The following is a 21,764-nucleotide window of genomic DNA, read 5'->3' as shown; positions in this document are numbered from 1 at the left end:
TATGAATTAACAAGTTATATAGAATAGAGAAATATTGTTTATATCATGTAATTATTTTAATGAATGATGGAAACTACTGTAATATAAAAAACAATAAAAAATGTTATATATATAAAAAATATATATATCTTGGCACTCTGGAGGAAAACCCAGCCCCTTTCCTTTGCTGCTGAGCTACCGGGGTGCCTCTCCAGCGCAGTTCCCTCGCGCGCGCGCGGGCGGTCGGCTGCTTGCCGGGAGCTGACGCGCGCCGACTTGCCAGGGGACGGGAACGGCTTCGACGCAGCTGCTTCCGCCGCCGGCTTCTGCCTGACCCGGGTGTGGATCTGCTGCTGGCTGACTGGCGGCGCCGGGGAAGCCGCCGCCGCTGCCGCCGCGGTCACCGGCCCAGCGACTACAAGGATGATCTCCCCGCGGGATCGAGGCGGGGACCAGGTGGCCCGGTTCTACACGGTCACCGAGCCCAAGCGCCATCCTCGGGGATACACCCTCTATAAGGTCACCGCGCGGGTGAGTGTTGAGGGGGTTTCTCCCCCGCCCCTCCCGGGGAAAGACGGAAGGAAGGGAAGCCCGGAGAGAGGCAGACACCGACGGGAGACACCCCCCCCCCCAAAGCAGACTTCCTTGGGGCCTCCCCTCCAAATACGTACCGGGGCTTCCGAGCTCTGACAAGATTGGGCTAGCTTGGGCAAGGTTTAAGTAAATGCCTTTCTGCTATCAGTTCACAATTAAAAGCCATCCTTCCCTGAGGAGGGGCCGTGGCTCAGCGGTAGAGCATCTGCTTGGCATGCAGAAGGTCCCAGGTTCAACCCCTGGCATCTCCAGTTAAAGGGACTAGGCAAGTAGGTGATGTGAAAGACCCCTGCCTGAGACCCTGGAGAGCCACTGCTGGTCTGAGTAGACAATACTGACTTTGATGGACAAAGGGTCTGATTCAGTATAAGGCAGCTTCATGTGTTAATGTGTTAACATGGGAGTATCTCTTGCAGCCCATGTTCGGCCAAAATGTGTGTGTGTGTGTGAAGGAGGACTTTCCCGATCCTTGTCGCCGATCAGTGGGGAGGAGGGTGATTTCCCGCACTGGAAGGCATGGCCTCTCCTTCTGGAACGGGTCTCGGTGCATGGCGGTCGCTCGCCGACGCTTAGACGCTGGCCTTCGGTCGTCTAAGCCCAGCGCTGGCTTGTCTGGCTGGCAGCACCTTGCCGTGCTCCGGGGCGGAGGTTTGGCCCCATCCTGGGACCCGAGATCTTTTAAAGCAGAGATGGATGGAGCCAAGCGTGTGCTCTCCCTTTCGTCTGTGCCTCCTGCCCTATTTGTGGTTGGACCTAACGTGTGTTGTGCTATTTACGTATAAGCTAAACAAGCTCTAGCTTAGGGCCCCACTGTCTTGCCCCCCCCCCAAAAAAAAATTTAAAGGAAAAAAAAACTGGATGTACAGTTCCAAAATATAAGCTAAAAAACAAATAAAATAAAACCTACATACAGCAACAGTGTTTTGTGTTGTGTAGGCTCCTATGATGTAAGTAATGGGCCCCGCCTGCTAGCCTGCGTAAATATTGTTGTTGACAAAGGACAGCTGGACAAATAAAGGGCCCCATTACCTTCAATAGCTTAGAGCCTCATCAAACCTAAATCCGGCCCTGCATACCCCCCACCCCAATCTTAAATCTGCTCTCTCCCCCCCCCCACACACATACTGCTCTAGATCTGCCCATAGTGGGTAGCCAGCGAACAGCTAGGATCCTCTTGCCTCACTTCCCCTCTTCTTTCCAGTGCAGCTCTGCCCCATTATGTAGGATGGAGGGATCTTTTTTCCCATCCTGACCCCATTGTTGATCTACTTCTCTAGATAGTGAAAGTGGTACCCCCCCCCAACACAGCTGCCCCTCTGAAAAAGAGGAAAATAGTGCTCTCACTCTTATTAGTTCCTGATTTTCTGTGTGCATGAGTGGGGGAAGAGAAGCATATTTTTAGCTGTCATGGGAGGAGAGGGAGGAATTCTGACAGCAGTAACACTGCAGTCCTTTGCTTCACTGAGCACAGTAGGAGGGATTCCCCCCCTGAGAAAACAAGCAAAAGATCAGGGCTGTCATTTAGAAACCTTTAGAAAGACCATCCCGTGTTTGCTTTGCACAGTGGTTAGATCAAAAGGGACAGCCACCATCCTAGCATGCGCATCGCTGCCCAAATGATGAGTGGATCTTGTCTGCAAAGGGCACACAGAGGTTATGGCTGAATAGCTCATAGTTTTGTAGACCTGGTCGTTGAACACAATGCTGTGTTCTCTACTAAGAGCCCCTGAAAAGGAGGAACCATCTGCATTGTATACAAACCACTGATAACATCCCTCCCATGTCTTGTCCCTAAGTTCATAGGCTTAGCAAAGTAGTGCCTTTGCACCACCACGTTTACAGCATGTGCCATGGCCAAACTGATGCCCCCATCCATTTTGGAAATAAATGTCAGGCAGATACTCCATTCAGATGTTACTTTCTCCATGTGGTGAGGGGAAGTGGCGCACGCACACACACTTATTGTTATCAGCTTGGGATTTCTCCCTAGTAAGTAAAGGATAAACAAGTCAAAAATAGCAAGTTTCTACTCATCCTCTCTGTTTAATTTGAGATTGAGGGGAGAGCATCATGTCCCATGAAGGGAAAGTAATCTTATTTGGTTCGGAAGCTGCCGTGCTGTCTTTTGTCACCAGCTTTTCTGTGTCATGCCTAGCTGGAGCTCTGGGGAGTTGCTGCTTGAGTGAGCATGGGAGGGGGGGAACTACCTTTACATAATGCGTGCGCGCTCTGTGAAGAACTGCACATGAAACAGCTGCACTGTTTTTCAAACAAGACATTTAACACTTAAAGCTTAAATGAATGTGCTGCCTGAAATCGCTCTGTGAATGCTGACAGCAAAAACATGACATTTTATACAGAGCTTTGGAATGTTCAAGCTGCTTCGCTTGCATTCTTGGTTATTTTTTACACCAATCTTGTGAGGTTTGTTAGAGGGCTGGGACTGAGAGAGAATGGCTTTCTCAAAAGAGAATGGTTCTAAACTTCATGTCTTTCTTTCTTAGCTTATTTCGCCCCCCTAACCCAGCACCAACCATCTGTTCCACAGCAATGCATGCAGAGATCCTGGCACGCAGTAATGTGCATACAGTCTGCTGCTGTGTGCAAAGAACTGTGGACTGAGGCACTTATTCAATATTAGCATTAGAGAGAGAACTAGAACAAGACCTCTGTAATCCCTCCTCATATCAGAGATAGGGAAACACTGTTAGAACCATGTGGTCACTGTTTTGAAATGAAGATGGGAGAATGGGACAAGTCCACAAGCAATTACTTCTACAAACCCAGAGTGAAACAGTGAAGATCCTCTGCTAGAAAGAAGTGAGCCATTTATGTCTTGGTTGCTATGGGGCGGAAGACTGCGCAGGCCTCAGGATCTTTAGGTGTGGTTGCCAACAGGCCTGGAGAAAAAGTCCTGTCCTTTAATGTGTGGAAATGGGCTGCTGAAAGTATTCATGGCATAGAGATAAATCATATCACTTTCAAAATAACATCCCATTGTGCCTCTGTTAAATGGACAGCTCAGTTTTTCTCCAGACAGTTGGCAACTCTACCTTTATAGTCAAATTTAGCACTATGAATTGTGCCTGGAAAAAAACCAGGAGTCTGTGGAGAGATTTTAATATGGGCCACATATGTTCCAAATACCTGGTTGAGAACGAGTGTGGGAAAGAGTTTAAAGTGTTGGATTAGGATCTAGGATAAATGAGTTCAAATCCCCACTCTGCCATGAAACTTGCTAGGTGACCTGGGATCTGCCATTCTCTCTCAGCCCAGACTAACTCACAGGGTTGTTGTAAGGCTAAAGTGAAAAGGAAGAACCATGTTGCCCTGAATTCCTGGAAGAAGGGTGGGATAAAAATTCCCTGGTCCCAGTAACTTCGTTGCCTTTTTCTGAATGATTTGATGTTTCCAAACAGTCTTCAAAGGCAGGGCCTTGTGCAGCTCTTCGCAGTACTCTAACTGGCATGACACTGGATGGCGCTATATAATTGGTTTTGGTTGTTGTTTACGTGGAGTGTAGAGATGAAGTGATTTGACTGTTACCAATTTGAAAAAGAGCAAGTTCTCTCTTCTGTAATTTTCTACAATACAAAGAGTGTACACAGAATGTGGCACAGACAGAGCATCTTAATCTTTAGCTTGACCATTGCAGTTACAGTGTGTGGGATGGGAAGGATTGTCCTTTTATTTTCCCTGCTTTCCCCCCCAGCCTGTTCTTGTCTGTTCCATGTGGCAAAAAGGTGAGACCCTAGTCCCGTTGATCCTTTTTTTTCTAACCTGATTCATTATATCCTTCTCTCAGTTCCTTGCCTTGGTGCAGTTGTGCAAACTTGCCTCCAGCAGTCACCACAGTTGCGGGAATGCTCTGTGGTGCCTTCCTCCCAAGAGATAATAAAGTAAGCTGGCTGACCCAAGAGGATGGTAGATAACCAAGCCCACGCTCATGTATTCTGAAGTCAGTTGAGTCCTTTAAGCATAATTGAGAATAGAGGAAGGGGGAAAGAAAAAAGATAATGTAGGGCAGACTTGGCAGACAACTTGTGCAAGGCCTTGTTCTGCACATAGTGAAAGCCAGGATTGTTCCACCATGGAGAAAACTGCTCACATTTGTGTTTGACCCAGCTGCATTTTATATATTCTTCCCTCACAAGTAAATAACAACACCAGCATTGAAAAGAGCTTGCTTTTCTTTCTTTTTTGTTTCTCCACCTGTACTGTCTCAGGCATATTGCATCATGCTCCCTTGGTTTTATCTGCCTCCACAGTAACCAGGGCTCATGTATCTTAAGCTTTGAATACTGCAGGGAAAAAGTCCTCTCCCCCTCCTTCTCTTGGCATAGAACAGAGCTAAACGGTTGTACGGAGCTTGGTGCTCATGGATTGATCTCTTGGTGCTGCTGGCATTGATTTTAGTTCCAGTTTCAACACTTACTAATTAAATTTAAAGCTTTTAACAAGGACCTTTGTTTATTTCACAAGTAACACACTGCCTTTCCATTCAGTGAGCGGAAGACAGTTTCCCTATCAACTTTGTTCCCAGCAACTCATAGGCTGTGTCATTCAGCTTTTAATCCTGTGACGTGGGTCTTTGTAGTCAGGAGAATGTTTTGGCTGCAATTGGTCTGCATGCTCTGATGTCACTGAGAGGCCATAGGACATGTAGTTAGGTACAAAGGGGTGGCTGAAGGAATCTGAGTTCCAAATTCTATAAGAACTTCTGTTAAACTGTGTAAAGTTACTGCCGCAGATGACGACTTTAAAATTTTGAGTGCAAATCAGTAGAGTGGTGACAGAGCCTCCTAATGATGGCAGCCTTGTTCTGGAAAGGCAGCAGAGAAATGCTCAAACTAAACAAACACTTGGTGCTCATAAGCACGTTTCTTCTCGGTTACCACAAACGCTGTCAAACAGTTTCATAAGTACAAAGACTACTGCAGGCGGTAATGGGTTTCTTTATGTAGATCTATACTGGGTGCACACAAACCTGCTAACTGGGGGCACAATAGCTCCTACCCAGCAATGAGGTAATACATGGCTGGTTTGGTACACATTCCCACATAGCAGAATGTATGCACCATTCTGTGCTAGGCACCATATCACCGAACACAGCAAGGTGCTTGTAGCATCCTGTCGGTTCCATATGTTTCTGGACCAGGGCATCAGTTCCTATGCTTTATTTTAGAAAATGATGAATTCCTACAGTTGCTCTTAAAGAAACAACTGTGGGCTCCAAGTTAAAGTTGGGACTTAAAAAAGATAAATTTCCTGTTCTTTTACAGGTGAAGATTCACTTGGGCTAACTAAAAATTCTAATTCACAGGTACTGGCATCTGACTCTCACAGACTTTCAGGCTACAGGGCACACAGTTTTTCCCCAGACACATGAACCATAAAGGTTTGGTGATGGTGAAGATAAAATACTGTCCATGTTTTTTTCAGGTATTTGGTTTCTCTGGGCTCCTCAAGAACCACAGGATTTTCCCACCAGATAATTACATGTCCTCTTCCCTTCCTGTTCTGTGCGTGGTTTAGTGGTTAAGAGTGGTGGACTCTAGTCTGGAGAACTGGGTTCGATTCCCCACTCCACATGAAGCATGTTGGGTGACCTTGGGCCCGTCACAGTTCTCTCTGAACTCTCTCAGCCCACACAGAGGCTGGCAATGGCAAAGTGCCTCTGAACTTCTCTTTCCTTGAAAACCCTACAGGATTGCCATAAGTCAGCTGTGACTTGATGGCAAAATCACACACATCAATGCACTGTTTGTTTTCAATAAAGCTATCTCAAAGCTTGCAAGATGTTCTTTATGGCTTAACCCTCTTTCATTGGATTTCCCTGGTTTAGTAACCCCTTCGTCTTTTATGCGTGGGTACTTTGACTCAGGTTCACCCCCGGACTGACTCAGTTGTTCCTTGGAGTTATGCATCAGTTTTCTGTCCCTCAGAGCCGACCTCGCACCTACCCTGCACTCTCTCCATGTCTTCCCGATGCTCTTTTAATGCGAATCTTAGTTCTTCTCCAAGATTAAACTGGGTCAAATTGCCACCATTACTGTGCATAAGCCAAAGTGTGGGTCTCTCTCTACCCATGCCCCCGTTCTTGTGTTTTCTCCTCCCCCTCCTCTTTCAGCCATCCCCTCCACAAAGCCCCAGGAAGCCATTGATACCAGTGAGGTAAGCAGCCATGTGGCTGTTTACTTTTCCGGGCGCCCTCCACCTGTTTTTTTCTTTTGATATGATGATTTATCATTAATTCAATGAAAATATAATTAAAAATGGAGAGAGAGGCAGCCGAGACTAAGATTCAGCTCTCCCTCCCCCTTGGGTAACCCATCACCCAAATGTGGGGGTGGAGAGGAAGCTGCCTCTCTCCATTTTTAATTATATTTTAATAAAATTAATGATAAATCATCTTATCAAAAGGGGGGGAAATGGCGGAGGGTGCCCGGAGAAGTAAGCAGCCACATGGCTGTTTACCTCTCCAGTCCATGTTCATCGCAAGGGACAGGTAGTTGAGCCCGGCACTTCCCCACGATCTCCGATCACAGGGGAGGGGAAGCCAACTGCCGGGCTGCCGTCCAGGGCTTAGCTTAGCTTTATCTCCCCTGCGTGCTCCGTGATCACAGGGGACGGGTAGCTGAGCCCTGGGCTGCAGCATTGGTTATTTTTTTTTCTGGTGGCACTTGGGTTGTAAAATGGCCACTTGCCAGGGGAAGAGGGGAGCTGGTAGGATGTTGGTGATGTTTTTCTAACAATAAACACTACAGCCAATTACAAAGCAGCGTCTTCAAGGGGCAGGGACTCAGACGCTTCTGGATTTCCTCTGGTGATTCTGCAGTACTGATACTCCAGGAATTTCTTTGGGGGCAAACAACCACCATCCATAGGATTTTGGGAAATTAGATCAGAAAAGTATGGGTCAAGAAAGCATCGAGCTCCAGGTTAAATTCCATTCATAAAAGACCCTTGTCACAGTCATGGAAAGTAACTTCTAGCATAGTTCTCACCTATGAAGGAAAGCACAGAACAGGGGTCAGCAGCCTTTTTTAAATGGAAGAGCCAAACTACGCCAAGGTTCAGAGCAAAAGATCAACAAAACAGCCAGTAAAAACTTCTCAGCTCTTATATGGAGCTCCAGTCTGGATCCAAGCTCTAAACCAGGATGTAGAAAAAATACAATCCAAATTCCTAAGGAAAATTCTAGGATTACCATCCTGCATCCCCTATGCATCGCTCTGTCTAGAAACAAACCAAATGCGTTTGGAAACCAGAGCCTGGCTCATGACAACCAAATTCTGGTTACACTGGCATTTCAAACCAGAGTTCAACAGCTTTGCCCATCATATGCTATCAGAATTTGAACGTGCTAGTTGGACAATTTATATTGAAAGCAAAATTAGATCAATTGGAATCCCCTTGGACTCTTTGCTCTGCATCACAGAGAAATCAGCTTTTGAGCTGATTAAGTACAGGCTTTTGGATATAGATCTGCAGGAGCTCAGAGGAGTGGCCTGCAGTAGATGCTCCCCTATACACTGGAAGCCCAGGACATACAATCAGTCTACTATTAGTCTACATTAGTCTACATTAGTCTACTAATTAGTCTAATCAGTCTACATACAATCAACATACTACCTCTCATGCTTAACTGAACCCCAACAGAGAAGGGCTTACATGCTTGCTAGATTTAATGCCCTTCCTTCCGCCTTGCTCTACAGAAGATTCAATAAGGTCTCATATACAGATAGGGCCTGTCCTTGCGGGGAGGGCAAATTAGAATCAGTTTCCCATGTCCTCCTTAACTCCTCATTTTATTCTAGGGGCCGTTCCCAATTTATTGACCCATTATTTGTGGACGGGATGGTTACCCGCCAAAATTAAGGTGTCTTTCCTCATGACCACCCAGGACCCCATAAAAATTGAATTGGTGGCAAGATTCTTACAGTTCGCGATTCAAGAACGTGAGCGCTTGTGCACCAAATAATGCTGGCCTAGTACTGTTAAACTGCACCTTAATTGATTTTACTGTAAAAACTATGGAGTTTCTTGTACTGTACGGATTTTATGTATTTGTTTTTATACACTTAATCTTATGCCAATAAAGGCTACTTGACTTGACTTGAGCCAGTATAAAAAAGCCTGTTTGCATAAATGAAAATATAATGCTTAACATTACTGATAATTGACATGTTGATTCATAATCCATAAAAGTTCTGCTGCAGCCCAAACACTGGCACTTTCCACCACCAAAGCATCCCTCAGAAGCCCTTTAGTCCCATAAAAATTTTTTTTGCCTGCCATTCCCTTCCCATACTGAGTATTCTAGCATCCTACTTACCTTTCCATTATACCTTCACTTAAATATTTCATTTTCTTTTTAAAAGAACCATATGCAAATTACAGTACAAAATATCCAAGCTGGCTTTAGGCCATGTCTGCATACTTTTGTTACCTATAGGGTGCCAAGAAACTTGGAGAAAAATGCTCTGTCCATTTAATAGAGGCTTAATATGTGGAAATGAGCAAATGAAGCTTTTCATGGCATGGAGGTAAATAACATCCTATTAAGCCTGTATTAAAGGACAGGACATTTTTTCTCCAGGTAGCTGACAACCGTAGTTACCTACCAAGTTGAATACAGTCATCAGCCATGGAATACATCTATATATCTAACAGCAACGTGTGCTCCCCCCCCATCTGCAGATCGGGGCCACACCGTCGCTAAACAGATTTTCTTGCAAATTTGGGTGACCTCCCCAGGTTTGCAGAAAAATCTGAAATCACAAAAAAATACATAGAGGGGTTTGAAGTCTACCCAAAAGAAAACAGCATTGTCTGCACATGCAGACAATGCCCTTATGTGTAGAGGAGGTGGATGCTGGGAGAGCCTCTGGGCCTGGCTGCTATGGCAGAAGACGCTGGGAAGCCGGGCTGCTATGGCAGAAGACGCTGCCAAAGCCGGGCTCAAAGGTGGGTAGTGGGGCATGGAGCCTCACTGGGCTTGGCAACAGGGGTGGGTGGGATTTCCCTCTGTGAGTTTTGCATCCCCTCCCACTTGTCCTGTTTCATCCATGTTAACGCCCAATGGATTTATTTGTCTTAGCAGCAAGAAATTCTGGTGTGAAGAATCAGTAGATTGCAAGATGAATGTGTGTAATCTACTGTGTGTAATTGCAGAATTTTGAACAGGCACGATAAATAAATAAGCAGACATGGACTCTCCACCCTAGTTGAGCTTCAGGAAATTCAGACCGGCTCACCTGGGGTTTGCTGGCAACTTACTGCCATCCACCTGTCAGAAAGACAGCCTGTTTTGATCTAGTAGCATCCTTTGCCCTCAGGTCATATTCCAGCAGTTAAATGGAATACAGCAGCACAGCAAAAGTTTCTCAGCGTCTCACATGAATGTTTGTTATGTTTGTGATGTCACCCTGCAGACATGTGAAAGTTTAATAGCAGTTTCCACGCTCCCTTTACAAACCACCTTTGTATGTTTCTTGGGCAATCCCTTGGGCTTCCAGGAGCTTCCACTTTTTTTTCTAGCTTTGATTGTGAATCGTTGGGGGTTTTGATTTTTAATATTGATAAAACATGCTGTAGAATGACACCTTTGTTCTTGGATGTATATGAAGCACCCAGCTTGTTTTGCCTTTTGGGTCAGTCTGTGAAAATCCATTACTTCTTCGTGGCGTGTCCCTCGTATTGTTCATCACAAGAACTTTGGCGTAGTGGTGGTTTAAAGGAAGTTTCTCTTCTTCCATACTGCTAAGCAAGATACTGATGATGACATGCTGAATAAAGACTGTACAATTAATCCCCAAATGAGGTCATTCTCATCCTGCAGCTTCAACATCTTCAAAGCCTGGTGCACAGTTTACGGCAGGAGGTAAAAACAGTGAGAGCCAGTGTGGTGTAATGGTTAAGAGCAGTGGTTTGGAGCAGTGGACTTTAATCTGGAGAACCGGGTTTGATTCTTCACTCTTCCACATGAAGCCAGCTGGGTGACCTTGGGCTAGTCACAGCTCTCTTAGATCTCTCTCAGTCCCACCTACCTCACAGGGTGTCTGTTGGGGGGAGGGGAAGGGAAGGTGATTGTAAGGCAGTTTGATTCTTCCTTAAGTGGTAGAGAAAGTTGGCATATAAAAACCAGCTCCTCTTCTTCCTTCTTGTGGCCAGACAGCCTTTAACCAACTGGCTGATAAAAGCCTGCTGTGGCAGCGTTATTAATTACGCACAACCTGCTCATATTCCAAAGCATCTTACGTATGGTTCCCAGGAGATCTCTCACAATCAAAGCAAACCACTAAAACTTTGTGCTAGCTTCCACTCAAGCAGCTTAGAGGACCCAACCCACTAAAGCGACAGCAGTAAAATTGCATCATTTAATTAGGCTGTTGGCCAAAAGGGACTGTTTGCTGGCCTCCTCTGTTATGGCTCCTCAGTATGTAAGAAGTATTATGAGAGAAGCTGTGGGGTATAGTGCTTAGTCCAGGGGTGTCAAGCATAAGGCCCGGGGGCCGGATCCGCCCCCCTGAGAGTTCTTATCCGGCCTGCAAGCCAGCTGAGGCAGCCACCGCCCCCCACTCTCGATTTGGGCTGGCGAGGCATGGCCCGGCCTGACTAAGTGGCACTTATGTCATATCCAGCCCTCATAACAATTCAGTTCAACACCCCTGGCTTAGACTATCTAAGGAGAACCAGCATTCAAATCCTCACTCGGCCATGAAGCCCATGGGGTGACCAGGGGCCATGTTGATTTCTCAGCCTGACTTATTGTGGAGAGGACCTCCTAAAATCCTTGTGTGTCAGCCCGTGTTGCAAAATCCCCGTGCTGTTGCTGCGGCTGGCAGGAAGGCTTAGTGAATAAGTGGATGGACTGTCTAGAAAAGAGTTGCTTGCAGTGCAGTCCTATGCAGTTACTCCAGTGTAAGCCCAATGAAATGAATAGGCTTAGACTGGAGTAACTTTGCATAGGATTGCACTGTTAGCTGCCCAAAAGTCTGGCAATCAAATGCTTTGTTTCTGTCTTGCTCCTAAATTTATTTATTTCTTCATTTATACCCCACTTTTTCTCCATTGGGGACCCAAAGCAGCTTTAATTTTTTTTATTTAAAAAAATATCCCCTTTTCCATTTTATCCTCACAACAACCCTATGAGGTAGGGTAGGCTGAAAGTCCAAGGTTGCCCTGCAAGTTTCCATGGCAAAGTGGGGAATCGAACATCAGTCTCCCAGATCCTAGTCTGGTAACCACCATTATTATACATTATGTTTGGTTAGTAGTTATGCAGATAGTTTGAAGTATTTTATATAGTTTTAGAAATCTTTATTTAAAACTTTCCTGGAAGGTAGAGAAGAGTGAGACTTGATGTTATCTCCACATAGTGATTTGCCGAATGACTTTAGAGCCTTCTATATGACCATGAAACTAGTTCTTCTCCTTCAGGAAGACTACAGATGATTAATCACACAGAGTTGTTACTAAGTAGGGCTCGAGTTCCTTCACGTAAGAACCATGAACCACAATTCCCCTAGTTCTTGCGCTGCTATTCCGCCAAGTGGCTTCTTCCCCACACGATCCTATCTGCCCCCAGTGGCTGCCACTTTTCATTTTTGGAGTTTGGAACTATAATTCCAGAGAAATAAGGTTTCATGTGGAGGTTCTGGTGGGTAGTGGGGCAAGGCTATGCCTACCCTGTCTTTTGTGCACTAAGAAATGTCCTTGTTTGGCTTCATAAGCTGTAATTGGACACCTCTGCAGTATGCTTCTATTAAGCTGCTAGGCACTGCCTTCCCAATGTACTTATTCTAGAATAGGTTTGCCCAATTTGCGATCCACCAAGGGCTTGATTCAATCTATTTTGTTTCCTGACTGAGATTGCAAGACCCATCTTGGGGACTAGTGGGCTAAGTTCAGCTAGGTGAATCGTACAAGTTGAGGAGGCTTTTTTTTTTTTACAGTATATGTAAGCAGAGTAAGACCTCATTCCATTGAGGTGCTAAACCTTGTCTGGACTGCAGGTGGGAGCTCACATGTCAGAATGTTACTCCATTAAAAAAATCTATCCATATAGAAAACTAGATGTCGAGAAGAATTCTAGCCTACCTTTCTTCCTTCCAGGCTAATTTTCTATGTGAGTTGATTTTTTTTTTTTAAATGAAGGAGCATCCAGTAATCTGTTTCAGGAGTTACAGGTCAGGCCTTATTGAAACATGACGTTGGTGTATAAGAAGAAAGCAGTGCAGCACTGCATGTGCATAGAGTCTTGTTTAAATTATCTCTCATACTGTAAAGGTGATCCACAGCTATCAGGAAGGGGATGGAGAATGATTGATTGTCACTATGTACTGAGTACGTCCCTTCCATTCATACTGCCTAAGAAAGGGGTATTGAGAATTGGAGGTACACAGAATGATTATAGAGCTAGTTCCTGCAGCCGAATGGACTATATATTGATTTAGGGAGTGTAGAACTTTTTGCCAAAGCATTTTGGATTCCTACGGTGTTAGACATTGAAGTAAACATTAAAGAGTAGGAGTAGGGTTACATCCCAGTTGGTGAGGAAAGAATAACTAAAGGGTTTTTTCTTCATTTTCAGGTCTGTTAGGGGCCAAGAAACAGTTTTCTCAGGAGGCCACATTGGCCTGGAGTGTGGAGCTTTGCTTACCCAAGTCTTCTGCCTCCTTTGCTCCTCTTGTCTGGTGGCAGACAGTGGAGAGGATGAACTCCCCCCCAGAAGCTGCCAATTCTACATCTGATCCATGAAATGGAATGTTAGTGGTGATCAAAAAGAACCAGGTGTGGTGAAGTGGCTAGAGGGTTGCTGTGCTGGCTAGCTGCTAATGCTCAGGTTTCCACTTGCAGTGTCTCTGAGATACTTCTCCAGGCAGTTGGCAACAGCAGGGAGAGGGTAAAGCAGAGTCCAAAGAACAAGTCCGTTTGTCAAAACCAGAAATCAGAGTCCAGTACTTGCCAAATGAGAGTTACAGTTTGTAGTCCAGGTAGCCGGTCCAGGGTCGAGGGTCACAGAGACTCAGAGGTCCAAACAGCCAGTCCAAGATCTAAAGGCACAGAAAGTTGTTCAGGCATGGGAGGCAGCAAGCTACTCAGGTATGCACTGCATTGCTTCCTCAACCCTGGGCTGTTCAGCTGAGGCTTTTCTGGCATCTGGCTTTTCTGTCAGTCCTCGTCCTACGAGGACTCACTGTTCTGCTGCTGTTCCAGTACATGCCAGTAGGCTTCCAGCCGGGCACTATGTCTTTTAGCCACCAGTGCTTTTCTCTGCTGCTGCCTCCACCTGTCAGCCGTTGCTGCCTTAGTAGCTTGAGGGCTCACAGCTGGGCCACTGGGTCCAGGCTCTGAGCAGGACGGGGTTGGTTCTGCCATGACTTCTGACTGTAAGTCTTGTGCCTGCTCTGGAGAGTCACCAGCTGCAGGGCTGTCAGCCTTCTTGCCAGGCTGTGCTGAATCAGGCCCCACTTCAGGCTGCGAGGTCAGAGGCAGCTCCATTGGGGCTGAATTCTCCTGGTAGAGTTCCTCCTCTGAGGAGGACCCATTCTCCAGGGACTGCCTCATGGCACCTGCTTTAGGAACAGGGAGATTTGCCTGCGGAAGACCAGTTGATCTGGTCAAAATATCTCATGAACCTACTTCATATCCTAAAATATACCCCAGAATCTCTTACCACACACAAGCCTTACACCAGAGACAGGGCTGTGTGGAAGTTTTCTGAAGAAGATAGAAAGCTTCTTCCCCCAAAAGAACAACTTAATCCCGTTACTGATTTTCCTTTCAGTTCTGTATCATTTCTGTGTTCTTGCAAATAGCAGATCCAAACCCAAAGAAAGAATAATTGTAATGCACACACAGTTTTATAGAGATTTGAGACTGCTTGTGATGAGGAGATAGGGATTACTTGTTCCTTCTTGGTCCCCAGTGCTCACACATTGGAATTTTATGTTGCATGATGACGGTGGCAAGTGCCATCAAGTCGCAGCCAAGTTATGGCAACCCTGTAAGGTTTTCAAGGCAAGAGACATTCAGAGGTGAAGAAGAAGAGTTGGGTTTTTATATGCTGACTTTCTCTACCACTTAAGGAAGAATCACACTGGCTTACAATCACCTTCCCTTCCCCTCCCCACAACAGACATCCTGTGAGGTAGGTGGGGTCGAAAGAGCTCCGAGAGAGCTGTGACTAACCCAAGGTCATCCAGCTGGCTTCATGTGTAGGAGTGGGGAAACAAATCCAGTTCACCAGATTAGCATCCACTGCTCATGTGGAAGAGTGGGGAATCAAACCTGGTTCTCCAGATGAGAGTCCACCACTCTTAACCACAACGCCATGCTGGTGGTTTGCCGTTACCTGTTTCTGCCTAGGGACCCTGGACTTCCTTAGTAGTTTCCCATACAAATACTTCCTGGGACCAACCCTGCTTAGTTTCTGAGATCTGATAAGATTGGGCTACCCTGGGCATCCAGGTCAGGGCATGTTGCTGAGTGATTTTCATGCATAGAGCCCCTCAGTTGTGAAGGGGTAACTAAGATCGGTTGGCATGTTAATGCATAGGCCCTATGCAAATGTGATGAGCCACCACATGAATGTTAGGAGTGGGGGCTGGCAACTACAATCTTGATCCCATCAAGACTGAATTCCTACACATAAATTTTATGTGCATTAAAACACCAGGTAGTCTTGCTCTTTAAAAATGCATTAAGCATTGACAAGTTCTCTGCTTTTGTTTTTCAGATTGTTTCCCGAAGAAATCCGGAGGATGTCCAGGAGGTACCTTAATTATATTTTTGCAGATGCTTTTTCACATTCTTGTTACTTTTTAAAAAGAAGTAGCATCACTAACTTCATCTAGTAATTTTTAACATAGATATGGCACAAAAGTATACGTTCACCTGTGTCACCTGCATATTGCAAAGGAGAATAAATAGGTCTGTAATAATAAGAGAGGATAGTCAGGAATCATTACTCTAATCAAAATTTCAAGAGACCAAAACTATCTTTTGTTAAATTTGCTCTTTGTGCTGTTGGAAATGGTTTGGCTATTGAAGGCTAATATCCCTAATGGCTCAATTTCACACAAGCCAAATGTATCACAAACCAAATCTTTCCTGTAGATGTTCTTTCTTTCTTTTCCCCCCTCATGCTTAATAAATAGTAATAATTGTTTTTCAGGAAGAGAGAAAATTGGAGAGGTTGGGCGGGGGGCGCAGTTTCTCTTATAAATTGGTAATTTCGTATCCTTAAGCAGAAAGCTTGAGGGGTGGGGAAGCTTGTAAAGAACATTTTGCTTAATGTTTTCTTAATGCCACTGCTAATAATAGGGCAGGTACCACAGTTTGTCTATTTGACAACTGGGAATGTCATCCTCCCTATATACCTGCTTCTACTGATGGTTTCTATGTTTTCATGTGTGATGGCTATTTCCTCCCCCCCCCCCCCACACACATGCTGTGTATGTGTATGAAAGGTTGTAACAATATGGCAGTTGTGGCTGGGACTGAGCAGCAGACAAAGAAGAAAAACAGGCTACTACCGTGTTTCCCTGAAAATAAGACATACCCATAAAATAAGCCGTAGCAGCATTTCTAAGCATTTGCTTAATATAAGCCATACCCCGAAAATAAGGCACCCCGGGGCTGGTGTGGAGAAGACCAGGAGGAGCCCAGCTGAGCAGATGCAGTCTCCCGTGGCCACTTCAAAGGCCCGGCAACCAGTGCGCCTGGGCCTCTGGGGGCGGGACCGGAAGTGGGTGGTAAGGGGAGAACGGGAGCCGAGAGGGAGGACAGTTCTGATTCCCTCGGAATAAGACATCCCCTGAAAATAAGCCATAGTGTGTCTTCTTGAGGAAAAATAAATATAAGACAGTGTCTTATTTTCGGGGGAACACGGTAGTAAAAATGGATACTAGTCATGACACATACCGGTACCTATTCTTGAAAAACAACAGAATTAAGTACCCAAAGATCAAGAAAAATTAAAATCCAAGGCCAAAGGTTATACAATATTAACGTTATGTCAATACAAAACATGTATATATTTATTACAGGCTCAAATCAATAACACATATAAGGCCCTGCAGTAGCCTACCAAACCAATTTGGTTTGTACACATGCAACACAAATAGACATAAAATCACAAAATTAGACTTTGACCAAACGCGCTCTGGCCAAATGGTCAAAACAGTGGTCAAATTCCAGACTACCAATGTACGTAACTTTCTAAAAATCTTTATGACTTGTGTTCTGAAAAAAATAAATATATTAAATATTAATTAGACAGTTATCCTACATACATCAATTATATGAATACAGTTTATATTGTATAACCTTTGGCCTTGGATTCGATTTTTTCTTGACCTTTGGGTACTTAATTCTTTTGTTTTTAGGGTTAAGCTTTTTTCCTTTTTGTTGTTGGTGTAGCATGCCTTTTCTCTCCAGGATCAGAGGAGCATGCCTATTATACTAGGTGCAGTGGATCACAGGCAGGATAATACTGCAGTTGTCTTGTCTGTGGGCTTCCTAGAGGCACCTGGTTGGCCACTGTGTGAACAGACTGCTGGACTTGATGGACCTTGGTCTGATCCAGCAGGGCTTTTCTTATGTTATGTTTCTTAGGCTTGCTAGATGGGTCAGAGAGATTCCTGGGGGGACTGTCATGGCTAGCTGAGGGACAGGAATGAAATGCTGGAAGTGTTCCAGGCACTATAGGAATTAAAAGTGATGCACCTCCTGCCCAGTAGGATGAATGGGATCAAGTGAAGGGTACAAAACAGAGTTTGGTAAAGGAGAACTAATTTCTGTTTTAGGGGAGGAGGTACACCAGGGAAAACTGGTAGCAAACAGTACAGCTAGGGTTGCCAATCTCCAAGTAGGACCTGGAATTCTCCTGGAATTACAACTGATTTCCAGACAACAGAGATTAGTTCCCCTGGACAAATGACAGCTCCAGAGGGTGGACTCTATGGCATATGGCATCACTTTCCTGCTGAGCTCCTTCCCTTCCCCAAACTCTACCTTCTTCAAGATCATTAAGCAGAAAGCTCGAAAAGGAATGTGGGAGTAGGAAAAGCAGACAAAAGAAGAAGCAGAAGAGTTTATATGCTGACTTTCTCTACCGCTAAAGGAAGAATAAAAGCGGCTTACAATCACCTTTCCCTTCCCCTCCCCACAACAGACACCCTGTGAGGTAGGTGGGGCTGAGAGTGCGTGACTAGCCCAAGGTCACCCAGCTGGCTTCAAGTGTAGGAGTGGAGAAGCAAATCCAGTTCACTAGATTAGTCTCCGCTGCTTATGTGGAAGAGTGGGGAATCAAACCCGGTTCTCCAGATCAGAGTCCACCGCTCTTAACCACTACACCACAATAACAGATGTCAGTGGATGGAATAAAAATGTGGATAAGTGACTAGGAGGGAGAGCTGGGGCTGAGAGCATTGCATGTAATAGTTTGAAAGTTTGTAGTCAATGCAGAGAGGAGCAGTCAGCAAGTATAGAGACAGATTAAGGCAGATATGCTTACCAAGAGATGGGAGGCATTTCACATTGAAGAGGACAGAAGGGAAAGATGAGGAGCAGGTGATGTTGGAAAGTGGTCAGGTATGAATTGTAAAGTCACTTGTAGTGCAGTTCTATACAGTGTTGCTCCATTCTAAGCCTGTTGATTTAACTGAGTTTAGACAGGAATAACTTTGCATAAGATTGCAGTGTTATTTTGTGACCTGACATGAGTGCCTTTAAAAAGATTTAATGTGTGCTGTATTGTATTGCAGAAATGACTGAAATACCATCTTTAATGTAATGAACAATGCGCTGTGCATTCAACAGTCTCCCTATCTCCCCAGCAAGATAGAATTTTGTACTTTTTGGATCTGGCTGAATCACATATTTATGGTAGATCTAGTAGAGCTTTCTCTAAGAAAACAATCAAAAATCACCTTGGGGTATTACGATGGATTTTTGGATGGTTGCTGGATCTGTATCATTCAGCAGGATCAAAACGTTATCTTAATAATGGCAAACATCTGTTTCTGCTGCCTGTGTTCAGGGAGAAAACTGGGCTATCAAATCTTTCTCCTACTCATTCATTCGGACCATTAAAAAATCTTTTACATCTTCTCTTTCAACATCACTTTGAGACTATTAGACTCATCTCTGTGTGTGGGTGTGTTACGTGCTGTCAAACTGCATCTGATTTATGGCGAATTGATGACCTCCAAAGAGCCCCGTGGCGCAGAGTGGTAAAGCTGCAGTACTGCAGTTCAAACTGCTCACAACCTGAGTTCGATCCCGACGGAAGTTGGTTTCAGGTAGCCGGCTCAAGGTTGACTCAGCCTTCCATCCTTCCGAGGTTGGTAAAATGAGTACCCAGCTTGCTGGGGGTAAAGGGAAGATGACTGGGGAAGGCACTGGCAAACCACCCCGTAAAACAAAAATCTGCCTTGAAAATGTCGGAATGTGACATCACCCCATGGGTCAGGAATGACCCGGTGCTTGCACAGGGGACCTTTTCCTTTACCTAATGACCTCAAAAAGGTCCTATCATTAACAGCTGGACTTACACATTTAGGCTACTAAATTAATTTTGGACTCTGTCTATATGTGTTTTGTTTTAGTTTGATGTTCCATTTTTCCCCAGTATCTTGACCTGTATGTATCCATGAAAAAACTTAGGTGTTACAATCTTCATTTTGTGGAAACAGCTGCTTCATTCATAAGGCAAACTTTATAAGTTTTCAGCCAGAGTATTGCATGGTCCTGTGTTAAACATACTCATTCATAGTAGAAAGCCCCCCGCTTCCCCCATTCAACAGTTGTCATCATAGCAAAACAAAATTTATTCAACAAAGCGTAATGTTATGTGGACTGTGAATTTCCGCTGTGCCTTTAGGTGTTTTCTAAAGATTCTGTCCTCTCCTGAATGCCGAAATGCCGTACTTTGGAAGACAACTTGGAAACTTTTAATTCATAAAGGCATTGTTAAATAATTGTGCCATGTAGGAAACCTTGTTGCAGCTGGAAAGATAGCTGAAATAAAGGTTTATTACATCAGGCTGGTTTCTAAATTTTTCTCTAAAAAGACAAACACTTCTCAAGCAGGGCTCAGTTTGAGCATGTGGGACACAGAATTCTGAGCTGTACGGCTTCACTGTTTTGGATGCTGGTATTTTAGCAGTAGCTTAACATGGATATTACTCATAACTGGCTGCTTTTGTCCCCTCTTGAGAATTATCTGTTCATCATAAGCAAAGTAGCCACTCACATATAATTCCTTAGTTGGTAAGGCAATTTTAAAATATCTCGAGCTGAAGCTTTGGGCCTGTTTATTTATTTAGATATTTACACCCCGGGTATAATGGAGATCCCAAAGAGGCTTACAACATCATTCTCCCCTCTTCCCTGTGAGGCAGGTTGGGCTGAGAGAGTAACTGGCCAAGGTTATCCAGCGACCTTCTGTGCCAGAGTGGGGATTTGAACCTGGGTCTCCCCGCATCTAAGTCCGACCCACTAACCAGTACATCACTCTGGCTGTCAGTTGTTGAAATCTTACTTTGTTTCCAGGATTACAGGGAGATCAAGAGTGGGTATTGAGCTTCTACACCCCTTCCGCCACCATTTCTCTCACAGGTAGAAAGCAATGGGAGAGCCAGTGAGAGTGCATGTGTGTTTGGTTTGGCTAGTAGGTTCTGTTTCACAGAGTCAGGGAGTCCCATGTTCAAATAGTGTGGGATCTCCTTTATTCACTTATAAGAGTGAAGTAGTGTCTGAACACGCTGTTTGGGGCATGTTTTTGTTTAGGATAGCACAGAAGTCCACTGAAAGCAGAAAATAACACTCTATTAACTAATGGAAGAAATCAGGGCATTCACATGCTTCTCTGATCAGAGTGTTCCCATGCTCATATGTTCTGATAAGAGCATTCCCATGCTCTTTCTGATAAGATTTTAGGACTCTGTTCTTCCACAGTTCTAGCAAAAAGAAAGCAAGAAACAGAATTTCCTTCTTAGTGGCAGGAGTCTTGTAGTTGACTAGCTGGAAGTAGTTTACTTCTTTGTGGCTGAAGATCATTGTCATAATTTTTTATGAACTAGGCTGCAAATAACTAGGAATAATGTTTTCAGAAGCAGATTTATTTTGCAGGCTTCTATACACTGGACACCTCTAATTGTTGATACTTCTATTTGAAAATCTAAATCTAAATCTTAGTACAGGTAAAAACATTTCATTTTAAACCCATGTCTTAAGGGCACAGTTGTTGTTCACTCATCTCATAAACATGCTGAAAGTCTAGGCATGCCTTTCTCATTAATTTTGTCTCTGTGTTTTCATCTTTCCCCCTTCATCTCCGTTATTCCTTCCCAAATGCCACTGAATAGCTGAGTGCTGGATGGTAGGGTCACAAATTGTGCAGATCTGATTAATTTTAAGCAGAAAGATTTTACACCATGCCGTTGGGATTCTCCTTCCCTCAAAGGTAATTGGAAACAGAAACCAAACGCACTGTGGTTTTGGTTTTAAAAAAATCACATCATTGTTATTCATGTTTCTTGTTCACAAACAGTTGCTCAAATTAGATATTATTCGTTTTTAAAAAGGGGCCACACTGTGAACAAAGTGCATAAATAAAAATACACTTTTGGGCCAGATGCAAAGTGCAATTTGAAGAATGTTCGCTGCCAGAAAAGAATCTGCTGTTTGCTCGTATGGAATATCTGATGTTGAAATTGTGGAGATGAAAGACATTACTAGTATAGTTGAGTTGAAATAATTTGGCTTGTCATACAAGCTTGGTGCACATGAGAGCCTCACACATTCACTGAAGATGACCAGGTGATTGTGCAGAGGCAGGGTGGGTGGGTGGGGCCAGCCTTTTTGATTCTGCTCTCCATCCCCATGCGTTCAGTGAACATGTGGCGCTGCAGTGTACCCTGTGCTGCAGTCGCCTTTCCTGCTAGTATGTAGTAGGTTAAGAAAGCAATTCAAATTATGCTCCAAGGTCAGTCAAACTCTCTGGGCAACAGGAATAAATTGTGCCAGTGGAGGGGTTCTGTTTATCTTAGCTTAGGTGGCATATTTTGTTTCATTTTTCGAAACCCAGTCTTTTTTGTGACTTTAAGAAAGGAAAGACGGAAATGGGTGGAGGGGTAGTAACCATTAGAGAAAGGCAAGGAGATGGGCAGGCCGCT

At 44.5% G+C, this 21,764-nt stretch overlaps 1 protein-coding gene across 1 annotated transcript in view; it reads left to right on the top strand.

Annotated features, from left to right (window-relative positions):
- Positions 1 to 400: 400 nt before the first annotated feature.
- The window catches only part of RPS6KC1 (ribosomal protein S6 kinase C1), a 122,723-nt gene continuing 101,359 nt past the window's right edge, over positions 401 to 21,764 (top strand). Inside the window, exons 1-2 of the mRNA XM_056852992.1 lie at positions 401 to 510; positions 15,320 to 15,355. Coding sequence (XP_056708970.1) covers positions 403 to 510; positions 15,320 to 15,355 — 144 coding nt within the window. The 5' untranslated portion in view covers positions 401 to 402. The remainder of the gene's footprint in view (positions 511 to 15,319; positions 15,356 to 21,764) is intronic.

This window comes from Euleptes europaea, chromosome 7, assembly GCF_029931775.1.
Source record: "Euleptes europaea isolate rEulEur1 chromosome 7, rEulEur1.hap1, whole genome shotgun sequence".
NCBI classification, from domain to species: domain Eukaryota; kingdom Metazoa; phylum Chordata; class Lepidosauria; order Squamata; family Sphaerodactylidae; genus Euleptes; species Euleptes europaea.
Note: the sequence above shows the minus strand (reverse complement) of the source record. Positions and strands in the feature narration are given on the sequence as shown.